This window comes from Apium graveolens, chromosome 10 (genome assembly GCF_009905375.1).
Source record: "Apium graveolens cultivar Ventura chromosome 10, ASM990537v1, whole genome shotgun sequence".
Taxonomy (NCBI): domain Eukaryota; kingdom Viridiplantae; phylum Streptophyta; class Magnoliopsida; order Apiales; family Apiaceae; genus Apium; species Apium graveolens.
In genome coordinates, this window is record NC_133656.1 from 232,010,447 (window position 1) to 232,030,468 (window position 20,022).

At 31.1% G+C, this 20,022-nt stretch overlaps 2 protein-coding genes across 2 annotated transcripts; one reads left to right on the forward strand and one right to left on the reverse strand.

Moving 5' to 3' along the window:
* Positions 1 to 10,843: 10,843 nt before the first annotated feature.
* On the forward strand, positions 10,844 to 12,164 carry LOC141689026 (CEN-like protein 1). Its single transcript, XM_074493184.1, has 4 exons — positions 10,844 to 11,269; positions 11,376 to 11,437; positions 11,519 to 11,559; positions 11,661 to 12,164. Exons 1-4 carry the CDS (start codon positions 11,069 to 11,071, stop codon positions 11,882 to 11,884), a joined length of 528 nt encoding a protein of 175 aa, XP_074349285.1. The 5' UTR covers positions 10,844 to 11,068; the 3' UTR covers positions 11,885 to 12,164.
* Positions 12,165 to 13,414: 1,250 nt separating this feature from the next.
* Positions 13,415 to 18,697, reverse strand: LOC141693016 (E3 ubiquitin-protein ligase XBAT33-like). Its single transcript, XM_074497997.1, has 10 exons — positions 18,267 to 18,697; positions 18,093 to 18,152; positions 17,804 to 17,875; positions 17,528 to 17,712; positions 16,812 to 16,972; positions 16,656 to 16,714; positions 16,517 to 16,563; positions 16,270 to 16,413; positions 15,410 to 15,495; positions 13,415 to 14,346 (listed from the first exon to the last, which is right to left on the reverse strand). The coding sequence occupies exons 1-10, from the start codon at positions 18,441 to 18,443 to the stop codon at positions 13,808 to 13,810; spliced, it is 1,530 nt and encodes a 509-aa protein (XP_074354098.1). The 5' UTR covers positions 18,444 to 18,697; the 3' UTR covers positions 13,415 to 13,807.
* Between the last annotated feature and the right edge of the window lie 1,325 nt (positions 18,698 to 20,022).

Consider the following 20,022-nt stretch of genomic DNA (forward strand, 5'->3'; position numbering starts at 1 on the left):
TTTGCCTTACCAACTTCGTTTTTTTGCTTTGTAAACCCAATTTCACCATTTTTCTCTATCATTTTTCAATTTGGAGCCAAAAAGAGGTTAGTTTTTCTTTACTATTTTTAATGGCATCTCATTTATTTAATTATTCAAGTTCATCTAGTGAGCATGACGATTTTGATTATTTTACACCCGTTGGGAAAAATCCGGTTTATTGTAAACTTATTATAGATGATGTTAATGAATTGATAGATGTTGATAATTAAAAATGTAAGAAAAAATTGGATATGGATGATGATGATATTGAGTATATGGAAAAAAAAGAATATGGATGATGATGATATTGAGTATATGGAAAAAGAGAAACATCATAAAAAAGAAGAGGGAGATTGTAAGGAAAAAAGAAAAATGAATGATGATGATTTTTGTAGAGAAGAGAAAATGAATATAAGTGATGATGATGTTGATGATGATGGCGGAGATGATGATATGAGTTTTGACAAAAAAAGGTTACGGTTTTTCAAAATCAAATATGAATAGTGTTGTGCATTGCGTTGGTATGTTTTTTAACACTTTGGATGAAGCCGAAAAATTCTATAGAGATTATGGTAGAAGTGTTGGATTTGAGATTATTATTAGGAGTACTCATAGACATTCACAGGGTAATGGTATTTCCTCTCGTTTGTATATTTGTCGTAAGGGTGGAAGACTAGGTTCTAGTACGAAATTGGATGTTGATGATGAAAGAAAGGAAAAAAGAAGGATTAGAGATGTAATTCCGAGAATAAATTGTAGTGCTCGAATGCGTGTCACTCATAGAGTTAAAAATGATAAATGGAAAGTAACTTTGGTTAAATTAGAGCATGATCATGATATGGTAACCTCGGATAAAGTACAATTCATGCAAAGGCCCAAAAATATACATCCGGTTACCCGAGCATTGCTTGAGTTATTTGATAAATCGGGCATTGAAACCGCTAAAGCGATAGGATTTCTTGGTGAAACATGGGGTGGTGTGGAAAAACTTGAATTTTCATTAGCCCCAATTAAACAAGTACTAGTTTTGTACGCGTGCCATGCACGAGATTATTATAATTTTTTATACAATTTTTTTGAATTTTTTTTATTTAATTATTTTTAAATAAGAAAATTTTATTACCTAAATAAATTTTATATTCTTCATGAATAATGTATTTTCCAAAAAATTGTATTTTTTGTACGTAAATATATAGTTATTATTATATTATTATATTTGATATTGATAATTTAAATATAACATATGTGACATTATATATTTTATTTCTTTCATTGTATGATTTTTTTTCACATTATAAACTTGTGAATAGAATATTTTAATCATATCATATAATATATATACGTAATTATATATATATATATATTTCTAAATCTTGTGAAGTGTGAGATAACTATCTCTTCGTCACAGCTTCGAAGCTTTGAATCCCACGGGAAAAAAATTTATGATTATGTCTCCTGTGTCAAAATCTGTCGCATAAATGCGGTTTATCTTGGTACATGTGGCTATTACGTGAGCCCGCCAAAGGATAGCGGCTGCGGGTAGAGCTGGCCAAATGTGCGGGTTTGAACCGCACATTCGGGACCGGCTCGTACAGAAAACCGTAAAAAATTCGGACCGTACCGGGCCGGTTCAAACCCGCCCAACTCGCTAAATTATATGAACCGAATACGAATTGTAAAATCATGAACCCGGAACCGCACGAGCCCGCACGAGCCCGCACGAGCCAAGCCCGCACGAGCCGCACGAGCCACACAACCCGCACAGCCCGCACGAGCCCGCACGGCCCGCACGCAACTGTGCTCACGCGCCAACACTTCCTCCCTCCCTGCTGCTTCTGCCGTGCCTGCTGTGAGTCTGTGACTGTCTGTAACGTTAACCTGCAGCCTGCAGACTCCAGTTAACGTTAACCTGCAAGTTAACGGGTTCCACCACCTCCAATGGCAACTTTTATCTCCTTATAAATATATACATATAAACAGTAATTTATTCACAATCTTCGAACTCAATTTCTGGGTCTCTCTCTCAATCTCAATTTCTCCGACCTCCAACTTCTTTCTCCGACCTCCAACTTCTGTTTCTCCGACTTCTTTCTCCGACTTCTTATAATAACCCATTCGCAATTTTCAATTCAACAACAAAGAGGGAGCATTTATAAATTATAAGTTATAACAGGGATACTTCTTATAATTCTATTCTCGTTTATAACAGAAAATGGAACAGGGAAGAGGGAGCATTTCTTCTCAAGGTTCAACCCCGTCCGCTTCGATGCTCCCGCCTCGACCCGGATCGACGTTTAATACCGAAGAAGGTATGTTATTTTCCGTGTTTTTGTGTGTTTTTGATGTTTGATTTTCCGAAAAACTATGAACTTGAGGATTTGAGGTTGAGGTTTGAGGATGAGGACGGAGTTGTTGTTGTTGGTGTTTGAGGATGAGGACGGATTTGTGTGTTATATATATATAATATATTGTTTATTCGTTTTGTAAAATATTTTTTTTAATTGATGGTTGTAAATTGTAATTTCATTTTCTATTATTTTTTATTCGTTTAATTCATGATTGTAATTTTTTTAATTGGTTATTGTAATTTTATTAATAGATTATAATATTTTTATTCGTTTTTAATTTTATTCGTTTTTTAATTTCTTTAGGTGCTACGAGTTTGAGACAATCATCGCACGTGTGGACATATTTTTCGAAAGAAGCTATGCCGGATAATCCGAATAGATTTAAAGTACATTGTTTGATTTGTGTACAAAATGGTAGACCACATCATTTGTAATTTTTTTAAATTAATAAAATTTATAAGAGGTACCGTCCTCTTTTTAACCAAAAATTTAAAATAATAAAATTAATTGATAATATTTTGAATAAATTATGTGACATAATAGAAAATAATGTTACATTTTGTTATTTATTTTTTATTAATTTATTACTAATTTCGAGTTATTATTGCTCGAGTTTTCAGGAATTATTGCTGTCAGGATCTCAATTATGCAGCCCGCACACGGCTCGCCCAGCCCGCACACACGGCTCGCCCAACTCACGAATTCAACCCGCACCCGCACACACGGCTCGCCCGCGAATTTGTTCGGTTCGTTCGGTTCGGTTACGAGTCCTGTTTTAACGGTTCAAACCCGGCCCAAGCCCGGTTCGTAATTCAGCGGTCCGGTTCAGTGTTTAAATACCGAGTGTTCAACCCGTGTGCGGCCCGGCCCGGCACGCACGGACCGCACACTTGGCCAGCACTGGCTGCGGGTTACCTAGATAAAAAAAAATTTAAAAAGTTGTTTGGAATTTGCATCTTGCGGAGTTTGTAATAATATTTTATAATTTTTCAGTTCTAGTAGTGATTTTGAAAAAAATTCTTTACACTTAATTGTCATAGTACTTTTAAATATATTTTATTAGATTTGTATTTCAAATTTTGAATTGTAATAAATTTTTTTATTATTATATTTCATCCTAATTTTTATATTTTATAGAATTCATTTGCTTTAAAAATTATAAAAGTCGGTAATTTTCCCATTTTACAAAATGAAACAAAACACTTATAATATTATACCTAAAAACAATCTAAATGTGTTTCTTATTTTATAAAATAAAAATTAAAATAATCTATTCAGAATATTTTAAATCAAATTTACATATTCCATTTTTTTAAGAAAATGATACTACCTTAACCCGATTAACAAATGATTTGTTGATTGTTACTTATATTTATTTTTATTAAGATAATAGTTGCTTGTATTAAATATAACACTTTTAATATTATTTTATAAGATTAAGAATATATAATTATAGTTCAACTTCTTAATTAATTAATTATTGTGTTGTAAAATGCAAGATTAAATAAATTAAATATAATCTCTTTTTTTAAGATTTGTATTTCAATTTTGAATTGTAATAGTTTTTTATTAATATATTTTTTCCTCATTTTAAAGTTTTATAGGATTCATATGATCTAAATTTTTTAAAAGACAAACTGTAATTTTCTTTTGTTACAAAACAAAACAAAACACATGTAATATTAATACCTAAATATAATTTAAATGTGTTGCTTATTTTATAAAATAAAAATAAAAATTATCTATTCACAAATATTTTAATTCAATTTGTTTTTTCTATTATATATATAATATAATATCTTTAATATTATTTTATATCACTTAAGAATATATAATTATAGTTCACATATATTTTTACGTAGTTAATTTTCTTTTATTTATATTTTTTCTTTTCTAAATATTGTGAAGTTTGATAAAAAATTGGAAAGTTGTTTGGTGGTTTGCATCTTGCCAATATTTCATAATTTTTAGGTTTTAGTAACGTTCTTTTTCAGAAAAATACTTTATATTTTTTTGTGATAGTACTTTTAAATTTATTTTATTAGTTTGTTTTTCAATTTTGAATTATAATAGTTTTTTCACGATTATTGTTATATTTTTCCTAGTTATATGTTTTATAAAATCCATATACTCTAAATTTTTAAAAGTAACTTTCCTTTTTTACAAATTGAAACAAAACACATGTAATATATTTTATAGGATCGATGTACTCTAGATTTTTTAAAAGAACCAAAACACATGTAATATTTATATCTAAATATAATCTAAATGTGTTTCTTATTTTATAAGATAAAAATAAAATTATCTATTCAAAAATATTTTAAATCAAACTTACACATTTCAATTTTTTTGTAAAAAATGATATTACATTAACCCATTAAGAAATTATTTCTTAATTATTACTAATATTTTTTTATTAAAATAATTGTTGCTTGTATTATACACATATATATAGTACTTTCTTTTTTATTTTATATCATTTAAGAATATATATTTATAATTCAGTTTCTTAATTAGTTATTTATTGTGTTTCTTATACAAATTATTAGCTATTATAATAGTATAACATAATAAATGAAATAAATATATTATACATACATTTAAAGCACGTGCAACCCACCACTGTGACGACCAAACCATACCACCAAAACCCCCTTACTCCAATTATATATATGATATAATTTAAACAAATATATATTTAAATACTAAGAAATATTCTTAATTGAAATTATTAATTCAAATTAACCTAATAATTATTCATAACTATTCCAAACCATTTATCATTAATTTTAAATATTAACATAATTATTCGAATAAAATTCACAACTCAAAATTAAACCTAAATTCATTTCTTAACTAATTTATTTCAAATTAAAAAATTAAAATGACCTAATGCTTATTTCAAATTATTACTTTAAATTCAAATTAATTATTCTAATCATATTTAGTCATTCTAATTAGCCCAAATAAACAAGTATGCCTAACTCATATATTTAAATACTAAAAGCATGCCTAATCACCCATAATTATCCCAAATCATCTATCATTAATCCTAAATTTAATCTAATAATTCGAATTAATATGTATATAATTAACCTAATTATTCGAATGAAATTCACAACTCAAAATTAAACCTAAACTAATTTCTCAACTAGTTTATTTGAATTAAAAAATTAAAATGACCTAATTAATCCTAACCATAATTGTTATAAAATCCAAAATTCAACCTAAATTCGAATTAAATCACCACAAATAATGAAGAATATAAAATTCGAACTAAAAAGAATCAAATTAACATATAATTCGAACTAAAAAGCATAACATCAACATTTAATTCGAAATAATCCTAACCCTAATTGTTAAATAAACCTAAATTTGAATTAAATCACTAAAAAAATCAAGAACACAAAATTCGAACTAATAATCATCAAGTTCACATATAATTCGAAACAAATTTAAAAAAATCAAGTACATCATGTGTGTGTATAATCAAGAACAATCTTCTGTGTATGTGTTTATAGTCGTATATATACATACATCTCGTGTGTGTGTATACGGTGTGCGTGTGTATAAGGTGTGTGTGTATATACGCTGAGAAAAACAAACCTCAGAAAATCGAGGAGGGAGAAGAATAATGAATCGCCTGAAAATAACCTTGAAATCGCCTGGAATTGTGTGTCTGTGTCTGTTTTTAGTGTTTTAATCGAATGGAAACTGTTAACAGTCGCTGGTTGTGTTTATTAGTTAACGACTTCCGCAATGAATCATTGCGGAAGTATTTAGGGCAAAAGGGTAATTTCGAGTAAATTACAGAGTGTTGGCCGTACTTTAAACCGATTTTTAAAATAGTGACCAAAATTTTAAATTTTTAAAACAGTGGTCAACTTTTCTTTCCGCCTTTCAAAAAAACTAGTTTTATAGCTCGTGCAATTCACGTGCATATTCTATAGTGTTTGAATTGATGTTATTTTGATTGTAATTATCGACGATATATTCATGTTGCTTCATGTCGTACTTAACGTGTTTTTTCTCAAAATGAATTGAATATGCGGAAATGAAATCGTAATATACGATCAAAATATAATACAAATGAAAGGACACATATCTCATTAAAATAATTACAACTCATAAGAATGAAATATTGCAGAGTTATTTAAAGAGTTATTATAGTTGTTTACATGGTACAATTAGTGATACAAAATATAATGAATATGAGGTAATCTTACTTTCCATATTAGAAAATGTAATGATTGTATATGAAAGTCGACATATTAAATATAATATTGTACATTTGACAATATAAATACATTGTTCAGTATACATCATTTTTTATGATAAATATATTAATAGATAGGTCAGTAATCAATGGTAATGAAAATTGAAAAATGGACTAAATTGGTTGAACTACTGATTTACGGTTTATCAAAAATCGAGAATTTATCGAAATACTAAATCGAAATAATATCGAACATATTTTTATATTCTTTTTAAAATATATAAGTAAAATAATTATATTTGAGATGTGTAAAATTGCATTTGTACATCCGTACTAAGTTATAACATTATTTATTAGAATAATAAGAGTCTTAATCATTTTTACGCATCTCTTTTCTTCCCTTATCTTTTCGATTTCTATTCGACAACCGTCTGATTTCTTCATTTAAAATCGTCATTCTTCACCAACTCGATGCTGAGTATATTTCTTCTTCCTTTTCTTCTCTTCATAGCCTCAAATCGTGTGCTTGATTTGTCAAATTTTGATCGGAAAATTGCCGATTTTGATCAAAAATGGCAAAAATATTGTATGCTCCGATTTTGCTCAATATATTGTTTGGTTGTCTTTTAGCAATTTATCAGCGAAATTTTATATTTCCACATCACTCCAGTAATCTTATAACTTTTTTACTTATACCTCTGAAAAAACTTTAAATTGGTTAATGTAAGAAAAATAATTCACCTTACTATTGTAAAATATTAATGTAACTGTAATGAACTTGATATTTTAATATTTTATTATATATATTCAAAATCTTCAAAAGAGAGTTTATATTCGATTTGGTCATATAATAAGAATCTCAACTTTATTATAAACTCCCCATCATAACCCACTATTTTATTCATATACAAAGAGAATATCTATTATATTTCTTAAATTTAATACTTGATACACTGACATTGTCATTTTCATATTAGCTAACATATTAAATTTATTTGCTAAAAATAAATTTATTTTATATAAAGTCTTCAAACAAAAAAGAATTTAGTATATATACATGCAAATATTATTAAATTTTAGATATCTAATTATAGGTTGTTAATATTCAATGATAAATGGTAACATATATAATATTATTAATACTAATGAGTTAGGTGTAATTAATATATGTTATTAAATATGACAATTATTTATATTTATTAATAAGGAGTAATAATGATTTAAGTGTAATTAATACATGGTATTAAATTTGACAATTATTTGTATTTATTATTGAGGGGTAAATTAGTAATTTGGAATAAATTGTCTCATCTAACCCCCTATTTGCTCTATTATATATATAATAGATAATAGATGGTTGTCGTCAACTGCCGTTAAATCTTATCCGTTAACTAATATATTTAAAGTGTAAATTGCATACTGGTGGTCATACTTCACACTTATTTTTAAAATAGTGGTTAAAATTTTAAAATTTTAAATAATGACATTTTTTAATTTTCATTGTAGGAAGAGTTTTAAAGAGTTTTCCTAGATTGATCCTACTACTAGGTGTCGATCAACAAATTATTATCACTTCGGTTATAAGTCTTTTCAATGGGTAGATACCCTTCTCTATATTTTTGCTAAATTTTTAATTCAAATTTTTGCGTGAGGAAGTTGAAAAAACATAGAAGTCGGGCACTTGATTAAATTAGAAGAAGTGAAAAAACTTATAATTATTTAAGTTGTGTTTGTAACTATATGTTAAGCGATATCATATGTTTTTTTGTGACGATAAAGATATTAGTTCGGGTAGCAATTTGACGAAACCATTCTTTTAAAAGGTGATTTTTTTTCAACAATTTATAAAAATTTAACCACTATTTTGAAAATAAGTACGAAGAACAACCACCATTTTGTAATTTACGCTTTAAATATATTATTTACGGGAGTTGATGACATCCATTTTTTGTTGTTTTGAAAATTTGAAATTTGAAAATTAATGTAAAATGCAGCCACCCCTATGTAATTTAGTCAAAATATTCAATATAGTAAAAAGAAGTAGGGTAGAGCAAACCTCGGTTCGGTTTTTGGATAAAACCGGAACCGCAAGTTCTCGGTTTTTAAAATCGAAAACCGCAACCGCAATCGATCCATCGGATCGGTTTCGGTTTTAAAAAGTTCGGTTCGGTTTTTATCGGTTCGGTTTCGGTTATAAAATCGCATGAAATAAAAAATAAAAAATATATATTATAAATATGATAAAAAAATCCAAATAAAAAACTTTATTATCCAAGTTTAGAAAGCTGAATTTGTAAACATAAAATTTGTAAAGCAAAACTGTAACAAAAAATTATGTTTAACAACATCAATTGATGTTGCACTTCTCTCAATAATGAGGCAGTGATGTCTTAAACTCCGAGGATTATCTACATGAGATCTTTTTTTCCTAATATTTATTTTTCATAACTATTTAGATACAGATATAAATGTAAACAACTTACCGAAGAAAATGCATATTGTGGATATTATCTCGAAATTTCTCTATTTAGCCAAGAACATAAGAAGTTTCTTCTGTATATGACATGTAATTTAAGGATTTAAATTAGAGTTAAACCTTTATTTTGTGACTTTACACTCAAAAATTGAATATGATTTATAGAGTAATTAGTTGTTAACATATATAATTTATTATTAATTTATTGATTTTAATTTGTCGGATTGGTTCGGGTTTTTTCAGTTCGGTTTTATGTTAAGACCGGAACCGCACAATCGGGTTCAGTTTTTAATTTTTCGGTTTCGGATCGGATCGGTTTTACACGAATCGGGTTTTATCGGTTTTTACCGATTTCAGTTCTGTTTCGGTTTTTTGCTCAGCCCTAGAAAGAAATACTTGGGAAAAAAGGAGCTTAAAATTGGCAAGAATTTTACTTTGAGAAAAGTTTGGAGGGAATGATGGTACACTTACCAACATTAGTAGAGCAACCCTAGCTAGCTAGTTACCAAGAATTGATCAAATGAGATTGCGGGAATATAGAGAAAAGCGTAACCTTTTGTTCTTCTAGCTAATTGGTAAAGCTTAATCTTGAATATGACTTAACCTTATGATTTCAATACGTGTCGAGCCTGCAGGAGATTCTACATATGATTTGGTGTTGCAAATTATACAGATTTGATCAATTTTATTACAGTCCATGATTCTTTTCTAAGTGTTCGGTCACTGTCAGCTATGGGGTTGTTACTATTCCACTACTATCAAATGGTAAACAATAAACATACATATCAATTCTAGTTTTATAACTTCTGCTAAACATTTAGATATGTAGTTCATATCTGCACACTGCAGAGATAGACTTCTAGTTTTCTGTTTTACAATCTACACTAAAACCAAAAAACTACCTGCCCGCAGAAAGTTTCTGGTGAAAGAACCCTAAAACCAAAAACTTAAGCACGTCTTCTCTGCACACACATCAATTTGCCTGTTAAATCTATCCAAGAAAATTTTCTGAAACAGGTGGTTAATGTCATCGCTTGTCAAGGATCATGACCCTTAAATTTTTTACGAAATACAAATTATTTTATCCTACAATTACGAATTCATATATTATACTCTGAGTAGCCACCTTTATGTGATGATAATCTATATAAAATAAGATCTCGGGAGGCTAACATGACTCCTCCTCGAGATGGTGCATAGAGCTTGTACAAAGTCTCTCTACGACAGAGTATGCATCACTGCAGAGATGTATAAGGAAAGTTTTTATTGGTTACATACAACCACATGGACCAATGAGGAAAGGGGCATCTAACATAGTATAGTACTAATATCTAACTTATCACTGTCCTTCTCAATTGAACCGCTGGGAAGCATCTACAAATAAACTAATACAATCAAATTAATCTGCACTCTCTGGCTCTCTCTTGATTGCAGCAAGTACTTGTTCCCAGGCTTGTAGATAACTTAACTTTTTCCTGTTTATAATGTGTATAGTCTATAATATAGAGATCGATTAAAGCAATTTCATGGCTAAATGTCCAATTGTCTAAAGATATTGTATTATATACACTACTACAAAGTTATATTCCTCATTCTCTCTGAGCCAATCAGCCAAAGACAAGCAGGAGGATCTAAAGATGTCGACAAACTCCTAAAAATTTAGTGATCTTTTATCTTTAAGCGACATTATATTTGTGGTCCGAATATAATTCCTGCAATAGTAAAGATCGTAAGAGTATCGTAATGCAGAAATCAATTGCTGCAAATGGAAAACTAATTAGGAGCTAAGAATATATTGCTATAACAGGGAAAAGTTCGAGGTTTAAGAAAGCTAAAGTGGGCAGAGGACATCTCAGTTTGGAAACACTAGTTATTGTAAGAGATTGTTTATTCATCAACCAATTAAGAAGTGCATTTGTATATTGAGTTCCCCTTTTGAACGTCTATATAAAGGCTATTGCAGACCCAAAGTTTTAATAAAGTTAAATCAAAGTTTGTCTTTAGAAGATGTCTAGACTGATAGAGCCACTTACAGCAGGGAGAGTTGTGGGAGATGTGGTTGATACTTTCAGTCCAAGTGTGAAGATGAAGGTTACATATAACAGTAATAAGCAAGTTTGTAATGGTCATGAGCTTATGCCTAATGTCATTACTTGGAGACCTCGCGTTGAGATTGGAGGTCAAGACTTGAGGGAAGCTTATACACTTGTAAGTTCCGTCAAACTCACTTCATTTGTCACAAGTTTTAGACTCTCGACCACTATGATAAGAAAGAGATATCTGGTATAAATCTAACAGTGTGCGCATTTTGTAGGTAATGACTGATCCAGATGCTCCAAGCCCCAGTGATCCACATCTGAAGGAGCATGTTCACTGGTTAGTGTCATTTAAGCACTCAAATACAAAAATATTAATCATCTTAAGCCCTAAATGATAAATATAGTAAATGAATTTCAGGATTGTTACTGATATTCCAGGCACAACAGACATATCCTTCGGTTAGTTCCTCTGCTTACACTAATCATAAGGACACACATTTCTCGCAACAATACTAGTAGTGCTAATATATACTAACGCATGTGGATACAATGTTGAATAGGAAGGGAAGTAGTGAACTACGAGCCACCAAATCCGGTGATAGGGATCCATCGCTACGTGTTCGTATTGTTTAAGCAGAGAGGAAGGCATGCAGTGAACAGAGCACCATCATCGCGAGACAATTTCAGCACCAGATGCTTCTCTGAGGAGCATGGTTTAGGACTCCCTGTGGCTGCTGTCTACTTCAATGCGCAACGAGAAACTGCGGCGAGAAGAAGATCCTGATCGATCTTTACTACTATCTGTAACATTGATTCATGTATAAGGACGTGACTGTCTGTGTGTGAGAGATAAGGATTGTCATGTCAGTGATTTTTCTAGGGTTTTGCATGTATTACTCTTGTATCAATAACTCTAAGTTTTCTTGAAATCTTGGGCTTAGTTGTTTCTGCACTGTCACGGACACGGTTATCATTCTTGTATTAGGGGATGCCATATTGCCATGCACTTTGTTTGTGACGTTGTGTACTTGCTTCCTCCAATTAATTGCACAATTTTAAATTCAGTTTAGCCTATTTATTCATGAGTGTATTATTGTATTCCGTACAATTCATCTACGTTAAAGAAGATACATAAATTATTTGTCTATACTGAAACTCCAACTCCAACTGTAACACTGAGGAACAAAGTTGAAATCGTGTTGGACCACTGCTAAGATACATTCTCAGATTCTATGTTTTTTTATAGACATCAAAAGTTACCACAAAATCTTACCAATAAAATTTATAATTGCATATCCGAATTTTGTAAAAATAATGCTATATATTCAAAAATATTCCTTTTTTTTTCAAAATGACAGGTCATCCTTTTATTAGTTAAATTCATATTAATACACGATGAACTCATCTTATTTATAAGTGAATATCCAATTACGTGATGACAACTTATCATTTGAGAATTATTTCGGGAACAGTTTTTAGGACTATGACATTTTCCATTTTGTAAACATTTTAATTCAATCGTGACTTTACACTTTCTAAAAGAAAAGTTTAAACTATAAGCTACCGAGCTTATAGTGGCCTGTAAATTAAAATGTGGTTGGATATAATTATTTGTATAGCGAATAGCGATATCTACAAATGATACTACAATAAGATACGGATCATACCTACTCACTATAGCAGTGATTTTGATCATATTCCTCTCAAATAATAGGGTGTTAATGCATGAGATCACTATGTCTTTGTAGTGTAAGTACAGTAGATTGATAGTAATGTTTGCAATGAAAAATAAAAATTAACAAGTCACAATTCATTCACAATTTAGTACAGGAAAATGTTAAATCCACCGCAAGTTTTTTGGTTCGATAGCAAAAGAAATGTTTCGAGAACTCTAAGATTCTCTAAGAAAATAGTGTATTCGTTACTAAAGAGTCATTTTACAATTTATGTAATGTTAGAAGTTTATAAAGTCAGAGTAAACCTGTATATATACACACTATTACTAGTCTTCTAATTTCATCCTATATAAAGTAAATGTACTCAAAACATTACAAATAGTTCGTACTTGTTTAATATAAAAACTAAGATTATCTTTTTATTTAGGATCAGAATAGGGGATCATAGTCCTTGCAAACAGACTCTGTGGCCAAAGAATGGAGTTTATCATGATGGCTTAGGTGATAGCGTAATATAGTAAATTTAGAATTGTATTTTCTCTGAGATGACTATTAACACAAAAATCCCAAAAATACATATACATATACAGCAGCAGAGATTCTTGAGCCCATAACAAAGCAGTTACACACAATCAATCAAGATTTCTAAATGCGACAAGGCCACCACTCCAAATTTCCTAGTACGAGGCTACAAGCAAGAACACTCTCAATGGAAAATAATCTCAGCCAGCTATCAGCTTCTAAAAGTAAGCTTCAACACAAGTTACGACTGAGATAGGAATTACTACGTCAGAATTGTGATAATGTTACCTGCTGTAGAAGTTTGGGGAATTTCCTGCTCAAATATCTTATGAGAGAACCAAGCAACCAAATCCGGGTCTCTGACCTTTTTGCCTATGCAAAGTGTTTTCCAGGAAACTGAGTTGAGAACATGAGAGAGCCCAACGAACATGAAAACGCCTGCTCTGCCTCTTGAAAAAATGTAATCAGTTAGGGTAGAAAAAATTTGGGAAGGTGTTGTCCTATGACAGTCAAGAGTTTATTTCAGAATTGCATTGTTGCTCCCTGCTACAGCTTCTTCTGCTCCAAAACATTTTTGAGCAACTAGTTTTCTCTGGTCTCACTGTTAACATCTTGTCTTGGTCATGAGATGGAGATTGTGCGCGAGGAGATTCATTTTGTGTTGCAACTTCCCTAGGTTCAAAAGATGGGCATGATCCATCATTGCAGGTGCACATAGGAATGGTAACTGAAGGAAATGGGCTACAGGTAACTGGGCAGAATATATCTGAAGAAACTGAAGCTACACGATTCTTTCGAATCTCAGGGGTGCAAGCTGGTGTCAAATGATTTGATTCTCGAGTGTGAATCATGCACGGGGTACATAGGCCAAGGGACATATTTAGTTTAATTTCTTTTTCTTGAGAACCTGGCAATTTGGTATAAGAGATGATACCGTGTCGGCAAAGAGGACATGGGATGGACCCAGGAGGACCTTTAAGTTCCGAACAGATGTTGCTTGTTGAGCAAAGATAGAGTGCACATCTTACACAAAGTTCATGCCTGCAGCCTGTAAATATAGAACACTGACATTCAGAAAAAGCTATATATAAAGTACATACTACAGGCTATGTACAGTATTCTTTCCTATGAGGGAGTTTCGTTCTGATTGTTTAATAAGTAGACTAGATCGGTCCATGGCTTCCTAAATTCCAAGAATGATGCAACAAAATTATGGTGACATGCATATAAGCTTGGGGCGCTATATATTTCCTAAATTGTTACTAGTTTTTACATCATTGTTTGGTACATTATCTTCTAATAGAGATTTATTAAAGCTGAAAGACCTGACCAACACATGGCTGTACATATGAGTTGAGATCACTAACAATATACAAGATTTGAATAGCTATGTCTATCTTAGATTCAATATAGAATTACAGCTTCCATGGGCTAATAGCTAATAGGTGTATCCATGCAATATGTATTCACCTTTAAACAAGACGTTTCTTTTAAAAAAGTTCACAACTTCAGAAACATCAGCTTTAGTAATAGATGTTAAGACATTATTTGTAATATTTTGCACTTTCATTTTTAATATTGTCATGGAAATATAACTCACGATCTAGTTATATTTAAAAACAAATCGTTTATTAATGGAGATGTTTAAAGATAATGTTATAAATTTAATAATTATCACTCATTACAGTACATGTTCACCTTGCTATTTATTTAAGATTTTTTGTTTAATATTCAACATAAATACTGTTCCAAAAATGATATTTGCAGTCAAACATTTTTTTAAGATAAAAATAATGTCTTATGTCTATCATTAGTTGAGTGAAAAGTGCACTCAAGGGCAGGTTCAGAAATTCTAGAAGGCAACTGGATCCTAACTTGGATGGCCTTTTTTTTTTGTTTCAAAACCTTGATTGACTGATTCTATATTTTTGCCTAGACTAGATGCTTCAAAAAGTTCCAGTGGTGATATTTCAGTTTCTGAATGGAACATGACATTCCTGTGAATATAGCAAAATCACGATGGACTTGGAATCGAAAGAAAGGGAATGCAATTCCTACAAGTACAACTAGAACTTAACCAGAAGAAAATGATAATAACAAAGATAATTTACCTTCAGCAGCTACAGTACATGGCCTCTCCAAGCAAACAGCACAATTTTCAGCATCATCAGTGGTTGAAGACTGCAAACCAAACTCTCTGAATCGAATAACAACCATTAATACGGTGCTTCCCCTTATCATTCCGATATTTAAGGTCTTGTAAAAACTATACATGACAGCACAATAGTATGCACAAGCCGAAGAAATACGAACTTGAAAGAAATAGGAACTTGCACTGAATGAAGAAACTAAAAAGCACAGAACAAGCTGATAGCCTTTTCATGAGGTCCCTGATTCGAATTCTATGAGCTCTGATTTGTTTTTATTCTAATTATTTAAATCAAATGTTACAACTAAAAACTATATGGAAGACAGGATGCTTGTAATTATTAATTTAAATAAAGACCAAGAAAATCTAGCATCTTTACTTCAAAATTATTAGATTACTACTTCACCACTTATATTAGAGACATGAATACATGATGACCATTATAAAACTTTTTAATCGGTGTTCTAAAAGTAAGCCCCCAGTTAATTATTAAAGTGGTATTCTACTACCTCAATTTGATTGCGCACCTGGGCCTGGAGGTGAAATAAGACTTCTACTTCATTGCATCAAACAAATCAGTAAAATTTCATATTGCTTTAGATTATTTATTGTTCCTATCACCATCATATAAACACACACACACACATACATTTCTAGACCTTAATACATTTGTACATATTCAAAGGTTAAGGAATAACTTGTTCAAAGATTACATGCCAGGCATGAGATTATATAAGCAATATATTTACAGAGTCTATCTAAATTTAAATTTTACAAGTTTCAGAATCCAGCCGCATATTTATATTATGAAACCCAAATTACCTCGCGATGTTAAGAATACTCATGAGTGGCAATGACAAATAATTTGAAGGGGCGAACACTGGTACAGTCAACTCAGAATTAGGCGTTAGCAGTGGTTCAAGCCAATGACGTCCCCATGTCTTCGCAACATCAAGCGGCAAGCACCTGAAACAGAGTATGAAATATTTATAAGAAAATATATTTAAAAACTAAAATAACAAGTTCATAAGTCATAAAAATGCTAGAGAAATTAACACAGATCAATTACCCATGGCAGTTTAGCATCAACCGGCTGGCACCATTTGCGAGGAGGATCTGCAGAATAAATTGGTGTGTCAGTATTTTAAAAAAAGGCAAACATCATGAAGCCTATAATTACTAGTATTAATATTCCTCTATAGTCTTTCCTGACAACATTTCAAGTTTCCTCCACAAGCCGCATAATGCAAGGGCGTGCTCCCAGCTCCTGAAAAATTATACTTAAGTTTTAAGATGTCATAACTAATAACTAACTAAAAGCCAACAACAAGAGTGTATTATTTAATTTCAGAATAACAATGTACCTATTGAATCCATTGTCGTTCCATAATCAAATGTGACAGCTGAAACATTGGCATGAAAATTTAATAGTAGCTGAACACAATCAAAATAGCCATTCAATGCAGCCATGTGAAGAGCAGTGATCCCACCATCAGCAGCCTTATTTACAAACTTTGCCAAGGCACTGCAATATGACAAATAAATTCATACTGGATCATAACATAATTACTGTAATTTTCATTAATTTAAATTGTTATTTTTTTAACACAGCCATTATGGGTTAAGTATCCATAAGGCTAGTTCAGCAGCATAGAACTGAACATTGCATTATTCTTGTAGTGCTCACTAATTTACTGTAATGTTAAGGGTCATAGTCTAATTCTTTCACCGCAGACTAGTTCGAAGAAGTAGAAAATTACTGAAGATTTAGATAGCACAAAAAAAATACTATCAGTAGTTGCATTTGATCTACAGGCACTCTTCCTCATAAACTTACCAATTGAAATACTGAATACTGTACTCATAGGCTGTGTTCAGCATGCCTGCAGACTGGCTATAAATTTATTTTTGCTACAATACCTTATACCTATAAGCAGGGATGGAGGGAGAGGGGGGCATGATCCAAATACTGTTGACAAAAACCTATGAGCTCATACTTGAGACTGCTGTTGAAATATTTCCTAATCTCTTAACTAAATTTTGAAAAAACTAGAAAACAGAAAACAAGAAACTGACATACCTTTGATCAGGTTTGTTACTGCAGTTGGGAGCATCACCAGTACTGCCATTAGCTTGACCATTTATAGAATCAAAAGGCGAACTTGGAACAAAATCAGCCACTACCAGTCTTAAACATCTGACATGCCCATTTGCGGCTGCAAAATGGAGAGCAGTCCTCCCACTAAGATAGTCCCCTCTTGTAACCTGACAAAAAAAAAAATCGCATTGCATCAAATACAAGAAAAAAAGAAGATAGAACCTCTGGAAAGTAGTCGCATTGAGGAAAAAACCTTACTTTACATCTATACAAGAGAAGGGTTTGAACAACTTCCCAGTGCCCATATCTACAAGCTTGCATCAATGCTGTCTATTCGCAATATAACAAAAGAAAAAAAATAGATAAAACTCAAATCCATCAATTCACGACCTAAATCACTAAGATATAACCCTACACACGCAATTGAATTCATCTTGCAAAATCTGGTAAAGCATTTTTTTGCTACACCCAATAATTGAATCACTAAATTAAATTGACACTGAATAATTGGCAAATTTAGATTACAATTAAAATAAATGTAATGTACCTGCCCGCAATAATTTCTTGAATTCACATCAGCTCCATTCTCAATTAACAATGCAACAATCTAAAACACAAATCAATCCATCAAAAAAACAACACAGCTAGCTAAACTATATAGATCATTACACAAACAGATATATACACACAAATATAAACATATATATGAAAAGGGATTGACCTCATTGTGGCCTTTAGCAGAAGCAAAGTGAAGGGGAGAGTTAAGACCACCAAAAGTGGAGTATTTAGCAAGACAAGGATTGCAATCAAGAAGCATCTTTGCTTCAACAAAATCACCATCTCTTGCTGCTGATATCAGTCTCTCTCCAGATGCTGAGCACCCAAATGAATTCCCCATTTCTCCCACAATCTCTCTCAATCTCTCTCTCTCTCTCGCAAAAAAAAGAATAAAAAGGGGGAGGAAAAAACACCCACCACCTCTAGTAGGCTACTTATTTTAATGTTGAATTTTTAAGATTTGGGCCATTACAAAATCTTGAATTACACAAGACAAGATGCTGAGATGGAGAAAGAGATACAAAAATACATACACTCTATATTCCCCTTTGTGGGTCCCTTCTTACAAAAGAGTATAAACAACTGAAGATATACACACAGTTAAACATTACAATGCACGGATTAGGTGCTTTACTTTGGTAAAAAGTCAAGCTGCTATTTTGTTTTTGTCCTTGGTTTACATAGAGAATACCGATGCTAATATGAAACTGCATATTAAATAATTATTCAAAAAAAAAAACTGCATATAAAATGAATTATTATTTGTTTATTTAGATTTTAGGAAAGGATGGAATAATTGAAGTTACATTTTTTATACCTGAAAGCAAGTTATGATCTTAACCAGAAAAAAATAAAAAATGAAAGCATGGGAATAGATATTTACAATATAATGAAAATGATAATTTTTAGAACACTCGACTAATACGGCATATGACCTGTTTTAATTCGTATTTGCATATTTATGCGCCTGTCGTATCATCTATATTATATACTATAATTTAATAATCAGAAAGAGGTATAATTTGGTTCCTCTAATTTTGGTTATTAAAAAAATAAATAAATAGTGTTATATACCCGTTAAACAACTAAATTATTATACTAGTAGACATGATCTACCTATCCTACTAAACTACGATCAAAATTTATTATATTATTAAAAAATAAAAAAAATACTGTTATATCCGCTAAACTAAACTACTAGACATAATCTACTTATCTTATTAAATTACAACCACAAGTTATCCTATAATTTTAATTATAAATTTATAATTATTATATTTTTATTTATTTTTTAATATTATAATATGACGGAATAAAGAACCCGTGCATCGTAGCTTATGCGTATACATATGGTTGATTTTCATATGACAATTGTAATAAAAGCATCGGGTTATATATCAAAATAGTCACTGAAGTGAGACCCGTATATCAAATATTTCATCAATGTGAACGGGGTCTCAATTGCAGCACTATAGTAATGGATAATGACACGGACGTTAGCTTGACCAGTTGACCAAACGGAAAACGTAACGGTGCTGACATGGAGTTAGACGTGGCATGACAGGTGTATTATACACGATTATATTAAAAATATTAGAAAACAAAAAGGTAAATATCATTAGAGTAGTATTTTTATCACAACTCAATTGTCATTTGGGGATAAAAACCCTAAAACAATCTGCGGCTCATTTGAAGCGATTCTGGTACGATTCATGTGCGATTACTTCAGGGATTCTTGTATCGTAACATGTAGTCTCATCTTTGCATATTAAAGTACTTTTATGTGTGTTTCGAATGCAATATGTGCTTGTTAGTTTAGGGTTTGATTGTTTTATTGTTATAATTCGTAAAAATTGCATATTTAGGGTTCGATTATGTCGTATAAATTTATAATTCGTACACATTGTTATAATCATGCC